This window comes from Phaseolus vulgaris, chromosome 8 (genome assembly GCF_000499845.2).
Source record: "Phaseolus vulgaris cultivar G19833 chromosome 8, P. vulgaris v2.0, whole genome shotgun sequence".
Lineage (NCBI taxonomy): Eukaryota > Viridiplantae > Streptophyta > Magnoliopsida > Fabales > Fabaceae > Phaseolus > Phaseolus vulgaris.
Window position 1 is genome coordinate 8,134,313 of NC_023752.2, and position 7,398 is coordinate 8,141,710.

General features: G+C 46.1%; 1 protein-coding gene across 1 annotated transcript; it reads right to left on the reverse strand.

Annotated features, from left to right (window-relative positions):
- Window positions 1-3,216: 3,216 nt before the first annotated feature.
- LOC137824514 (uncharacterized) lies at window positions 3,217-4,314 on the reverse strand. The gene has a single exon (XM_068630180.1). The coding sequence runs from the start codon at window positions 4,312-4,314 to the stop codon at window positions 3,217-3,219; it is 1,098 nt and encodes a 365-aa protein (XP_068486281.1).
- Between the last annotated feature and the right edge of the window lie 3,084 nt (window positions 4,315-7,398).

The following is a 7,398-nucleotide window of genomic DNA, read 5'->3' on the forward strand; positions in this document are numbered from 1 at the left end:
GCCGTGATGGACTTGATGCCCAGGTCGTCATAGAAGGACTGTAGGCCTCGGTCGATGAACTGTCGGCCATTGTCAGTTACTATTGTGTGTGGGACGCCGAATCGGCAGACAATGCTCCTCCATACGAAGTTTTGTACATTCTTCGCCGAGATGGAGGCGAGGGGCTCAGCCTCGATCCATTTTGTGAAGTAGTCGACTCCCACCAGGAGGAATTTGGTCTGCCCCTTCCCTGGGGAGAATGGACCGATAATGTCCATCCCCCACATGGCGAACGGCCACAGGGAGATGATGCTGTGCAGTTCTTCCGGGCTGGTGTGGAGGAGGGGGCCGAATTCTTGGCACTTGGCGCATTTCTTCACGTATTCAGCACAGTCTCCCTGTATGGTCGGCCAGTAGTAGCCGGCTCTCAAGACCTTGGCGGCCATAGTTCTCGCCCCGGCGTGATTTCTGCAGACTCCTTCATGGATCTCGGCCATGATGTACTCGGCCCTTTTGCTGGTTATGCATTTCAACAGGGGGGTTGAGTAGCCTTTCCGATACAAATCTTCGTTGATCATGGTGTATCGGGCGCATTGTTGTTTCATCGCCTTCTCTTGGTCGGCCGTGCACGTGTCGTCCGTCAGGTATTGGATGACGGGTGTCATCCAATTGTCGGCCTCAGCCTCTTCATCTTCTACAGCCAGACACTCGGCCTCGGCCTCCATCACACTCGGGTGCCTCAGCCATATTTGTATGACCGACCTCTGATGGCTCTTCTTTTTGGTGACCGAGAGCTTGGACAGGATGTCGGCCCTCTTGTTGTCCTCCCTCGGTATGTGTTACAATGGTGCTTTGCTAAAGCGGGCGATACTGTTTTTGGCCGCGTGGTAGTACCGCTGCAGCAAAGGCTCTTTCACCTCGAAATCTCCATTGACTTGGCTGACCATCACCTGGAGTCGCTTTTGCATGTGACCTCGCGTGCTCCCATGTCGTAGGCTAGGTTCAGCCCGGCCAGCAGGGCTTCGTATTCGGCCTGATTGTTGGTCGCCCGGAATCCGAACTGGAGGGCTTGTTCCAAGAAGAGGTCGCCCGACCCCTCTAGGATGACTCCCGCTCCACGGGCTGTTTTATTTGAGGAGCCGTCCACATAGAGAGTCCAACCGCCCGAGAGGGTGGGCAGTGGTGTTAGCTCGGCCGAGAAGTCGGCCAAGCATTGAGACTTGATGGCGCCCCTCGGCTCGTAGCGTATGTCGAACTCGGAGAGTTCGACTGACCATCCTATCATCCTCCCTGCAAGGTCCGGTTTAGATAAAATTTTAAAAATAAGGTAGTCGGTTCTTACAGTTATGGAGTGATTTTGGAAGTAGGGGCGCATCCGCCTTGCCGTGAGGACGAGTGCGAGAGCCACCTTCTCAATCATCTGATATCGGGTCTCGGCCGAGTGAAGGGTTCGGCTGACAAAGTATATGGGTCGCTCCTCGCCCTCGGCTTCCTGCACTAAGGCAGCGCTGACTGCTTCTTCCGAGACTGCTAGATATACCAGGATTGGGATGTCGGGCCTCGGCTTCTGGATGACGGCCGGGGATGTGAGGAACTCCTTTAATTGTTTGAAGATTTCCTCACATTGGTCGTCCCAGATGAATTTTTTGCCCTTTCGGAGCAACTGAACGATCGGCCTCGTCCTCTCGGCCAGGCGGGGGACAAATCGAGAGAGGGCGGTCAGCCGCCCGAGGAGTTGTTGTACCTCCTTCACGGTGTTCGGAATTCTCATGCTGAGTATGGCTTGACATTTGTCGGGGTTGGCCTCTATCCCTCGGTGGGTGAGCATGAAGCCTAGGAACTTTCCTCCTTCCACCCCGAAAGTACATTTTTCGAGGTTGAGCTTCATGTTGACTCCCCTTAGAGCCCTGAAGACCTCGTCCAGATCCTTCAGATGTTGCTCGAACGAGTCGGACTTCACGACTATGTCGTCCACATAGACTTCTACCGCCCGGCCTATCAGATCCTTGAAAATTTTGTCCATGAGACGCTGGTAGGTCGCCCCGGCGTTCTTGAGGCCGAACGGCATGACCTCGTAGTAGTAGTTGGCGTCGGCCGTCATGAAGGCCGTCTTCTCCTTGTCCCTCGGGTGCATGCTTATCTGGTTATAGCCAAAGTAAGCGTCCAGGAAGCTCATAATTTTGTGGCCGGCCGCCCCATCCACCAGGCGGTCAATGCTCGGAAGGGGGTAGGTGTCCTTCGGGCATGCGCTGTTGATGTTCCTGTAGTCAACGCACATCCTCCAGTTACCGTTAGGCTTGGTAACCATGACGGCGTTGGCCAGCCATGTCGTGTACCGGGCCTCCCTTATGAATCCGAACGACAGGAGCTTGCCCGCTTCCTCCTTTGCCGCGAGTCGCTTTTCGTTGCCCAAGTCCCTCTTCTTTTGGGAGATCGGGCGGGCTTCCTTGAATATTGACAACCGATGGGTGATGACATCGGGGCTCACACCCGGCATGTCGGTCGGCGTCCAAGCGAACATGTCAATGTTCTTTTTTAGTGCGGCATGCATGATCTCGGCCTCGGCCGCTGCCAAGGCTGTTCCTACAGCCGTGCTGTGTTCTTCGTCGAGGAGGGGGACTCTCCTTAACTCTTCTCTTGCCTCCAGTCTGTCTTCGGTCGCCCGGGGGTCGAGGTCCACCAACGCCACGGTTGGCCTGATTTCCCTCGGGCGGTCCTTCCTGGGGGAGCGGTCTTTTCGGGAGGACTTCCTTACTCTGAGGGGAGAGGAGTCAGCCCTTAAAGGTTCCACCCGGAAGCTCTCGGCGTAGCATTCTCGTGCTTCTTTTTTGTCTACGTGGACCGTGAGAATGTCCCCTGTTCTGGAGGGAAACTTCATTGCGAGGTGGGGGGTTGATACTATGGCCATCAGCCGGTTGATGGATGGTCGGCCGAGGAGGATGTTGTAGGAAGTGTTGGCGTCAATGACCAGGTATCGAATTTTGATGGTCCTGGTGCTCTTCCCCTCTCCGAAGGTGGTATATAGGTCGATATAACCCTTGGTGCCCACCCTCTCACCCGAGAATCCTACCACGTGGTCGTCGTATGGCATCATCTGGGTCTCGGCCATCCTCATAGCCTTGACAGTTTTCCAGTAAAGGATATCCACCAAGCTTCCTTGGTCCACGAGGGTCTTCCGTATGGTGAATCGGTCTATGTCGACCGCTATCACCATCAGGTCGTCCTGCTGGCGGTAGTCTACGCCCTTGAAGTCCTCGTCCGTGAAAGTGATGGTGGCATCCTCGGTCGGAATGCCACCGCGTTCACTTGATGTACCGTCCGGAGGTGCCTCTTCCGAGCGTTGTTCGTGCTTCCTCCTCCGGCGAAGCCGCCGGCTATGGTAGTGATAACCTCTCGGTTACCTCTCTGATCGGCCTCCCTGGGGGGATCGTCTCTCCGCGGGCGGTCGGCCCTTGCGGGTTGTCGGTCGCCTCTTGCATTTCGGTCACTTCGGCCGCGTTGAGGTGACCTCGTCCGCCTGGGTGGATCCTCCCGGTCGGGTGGGTATCGACCATTCCGGACGAAACGTCGGAGATGCCCGACTTGGATGAGTTCCTCGATCTTATCCTTAAGAGTCTGACACTCGTCGGTCGAGTGTCCGGTGTTTTGGTGGTACCGACACTGCTTCCTCCGGTCAGCATTATTTGGGCTGGCCACCTTCCTTGGGGGAGGGATCAGCTCGGCGTTGAGGGCTTCGTCCAAGATCCTCCCTCTCTCAGCCGTCAACGGCGTGTATCTCGAGAATCGAATTGGTCGGTCTTGATTCTCCCGCCGCCGGTCAGTTCTCTGTATCGGTCGCGCATGGCGGTCTTTTTCTTCCTTCCTCTCTTCGCCGGCCTCGGCACGGGCCTGGTTGCGGAACTCTCTTAGTTCCTCCAGCTGCATGTACTTAGCGGCTCTCTTTCTCAGCTCGTCCAAGCTGTCGGCCGGCTGCATGCATAGGTTGTCGGCAAAGGGTCCCGGGCGCAGGGCCGTCAGCATGTGGTGCATGGCGACATCTGGACTCAGATTTCGGATGCTCATTGCCACTTTGCTGAACCTATCCACGAAGGTTCTCAGCGACTCTCCCTTTTCCTGGCGGATGCCTACCAGAGCGATGGAGGTCAGATGGTGCGGCCGGCTGGTCGTGAACTGTGTTTCGAACTTTGCGACGAGCGTGGCAAAGCTGTCGATGGAGTTGGGTGAGAGCTTCGTGAACCAACTAAGGGTTGCACCCTTCAAGGATGTGGGGAACACTCGGCACAAGACGGCGTCGTCCGAGGTGTAGAGACTCATATGGGTGGTGTAGGCGTCCATATGCTCGTCCGGGTCGGTCGACCCGTCGTATCGGTCTCGGTTGAAACCCTTCCACTTCTCAGGAAGTGGGACTTCGATGATGTTGTTTGTAAAGGGATGTCGGCGGTTCGAGTCGGCCGTCAGGGTCGTCCGGGTGGACCTGATTAGGCACGACTCGTCGCCCATCTCAGTTTCGCAGGGAGGGGTCGGCCTCTCGTCCCCTCGGCCACATCCGGGTTGGGGGGAGAGGTGTAGGACTTGCCGACCACGTTCGTCGGTATGACAGAGGGTCCTCCCTCCCCCAGCTTCTTTCTCATATCTTCGTTCTCTCTACGGAGAATCTGGAGCTCTTGCTCATTTTTCTGAGTGGCTTCCTCGGCCTTTCTTCGCATCTCGGCCATCTCCCTCTAGAGAGACAGCATCAACATTGTTTGGTCGGCTTCAGTCATTCTTTCCATGCTTCTTGTTGAAACCATCTACTTTTTTCCTTCAGCTAGTTTCCCTCGGCCCCACGGTGGGCGCCAATTGTTCCTGCTAGGGAGATGGGACCTAGAGAACTATTGAAGTCTTCTTCTCCTTCCTTCGGTCGGGCAGGTGACTGGGTGATGAACTGGGATTCTCCTCGTCCTCCTGCTTATCCTTCGGCACTTGGGACTCGGTCGTTGGGTGAACACCGGATGGTGGGGGTACCTGCGAAGGCACTCCGACGCTCAAGTCAGTAAAGCGGGTGGTCAGCTCTCAGGTAGGTGAACAGTAATAAATGACATACCTTACTCCTTGGAATGTGTGCTATTTATATTATTCTAATGGGCCTACCTTGTTGGGCCCGTTTATCGAGGTGGATACCGCTTAGGGTTGCATTACCTAATCCTTGATGGTGGATTAGGTTCATTGATCTTGGTCTGGGAATTAATTGTGACGGGGTTCGGCCATCGGCCACCTTCTCATGGTGAGGGTCGGCCATCGGCCAAATCCATGTGGTCTTCGACCGTTCCAGCTAGGTCTTCTAAGGTCTCGGACCCTCGACCGAGTCCCCAAAGGTCTCGGCCACCCGGTCTCTCGGCCAAGCATCCAAATCTATCGGCCAGACCGACTGGGTATCGGGCAGCCAGGCAGGTTCTAGCCTCGCCCAGTACCGGTACAAAGAAAAACACATGTAACTTCTTTAGTTCATAATAGGGAAAATTTGTGTATCCAAAATGACATCATTTAAGTTACAAAAACCCAAAACTTTTGTGGGTTTTAGTTCCAACAGCACCATCATTAATGAAAGGAGAGAGACTTGTAAAGAGGCCACCTATTGCAGCTCTAGTTAGAAAAAGTCTTATATAGTACTTTAAAAAAAAATTATGAAATAAAAATCAATTTTTAAACATAAAAAATAATTAGTTGGTATAGTTACTAAATTAGAAATCATTTTAAAGTTTAAAAATTTTTAGTTTCTAAATTAATTTCTATTATTGTTAAATGGTTTTTAATTGATATCTAATTAGCAACCAATGTTTTTGTTACTAAATTTAGAATCTAAATAATTGGTAGTAAAAGCCTTAGTTGTTAATTAGACAACAATTTAGAAATTATTTAACAATAAAATAAACTAATTTAATTTTTTTTTAATTTTTAAAATTGTCTCTAATTTAGTTAATATAACAACTAATTATTTTTTTTTTTTAAAAAGTTGTTTTTATTTTATAATTTTCTAGTAATGATAGCCGATTACAAATTTTTGTAATTGATAGAGGGTTGTTTCTTGTTCTTAATATGCTAATCATTCCTTAAGGCTCCGTTTGTTTCTGGGAGTGGAAAAGCGCCTATTCACTGTTCACAAACGAAAGTTGGAAAATCAATGCAAAATAATTTAAAAAATACAGAAATCGAGAATGTTTTCTCCCTCAAAACTTTCTTCGCAAATGTGTGAAGAAAGTTGTATGTGTATATATATATTTAATTAATATTAATTTACTTTTTTACCCATATATTTTAAATTAAAATTATTATTATTATTATTATTTGAAACAAAATTATAATTTAAATTTAAAAATTACAATTAAAATTATAAAATAAAATAACATAATTAATCATATTATATATATAATAAATTATAAACATAAATAATAATAATAATGAATATACTTTTTAATAATAAAAAAATAAATTTATATAATAATTATATTAATTAAAAATAATAATGTTATTTATAATAAAAATAAGTTTTTATAAAATATTTATAATAATAAGTATTTAAATAATATTTTAAATAAAAAATAATTATAATTTATAAATAAATAAATAAATTTAATTTTTTAACAATTTTTAAATGTAAGGGCAAATATGTAAAATTACATTTTTATTAATTAAAAAAATACAATTTCAATCACACCCATTACACCACCACTCACAAACTTTTCTCACACTTTTCACTCTATTTATCTTAATCCAAACACCCTAACTTTTTTTATACTTTCTCTTCAAATTATTTCAAATCCACTCCCTCATTAACCCTATCTAATCCAAACAAAGCATAAGGTTTGTATCCAGGCACGGAAAAGCAAAGAATGGAGGAAAGCGCAGAAAGTTGGAAAAACGAAAAAAAGAAAAGTAAAATCCTGAAAAAACGATGCAACAACTTTTATGCCTTAAAATTTTCTCTTTCTTTTGAGAAGATTTGTGGAGAAAGATGACGTGGCACTATTCTTTTTTTTAAAAGGAATAAATTATATATAATTATATATGTAAACTATATTTTAATATATATATAACACTTATAATTTTTTATTAATTATTAATATTAATTTTTATATTATAATAAAATAAATAATAAATAAAATATTAATTTTAATTACTAATACATATTTTTATTTAATTTAAATTAATATTTAATTTTAAATTATTTTAATTCTAATATATATTTTTAAATTTTTTTATAATAAATTCTTTAATAATTTAAAAAAAAAAATTATTATGTATCAAATTTGTAAACTTACATTTTATACATTTTAAATAATTAAAAAAATATTTCCAAATATCACATCAATTACAAACTTCAATAAACTTTTTTCACAAATCTACTCTAATATATCTCAATTCAAACAACACTATTTTCCT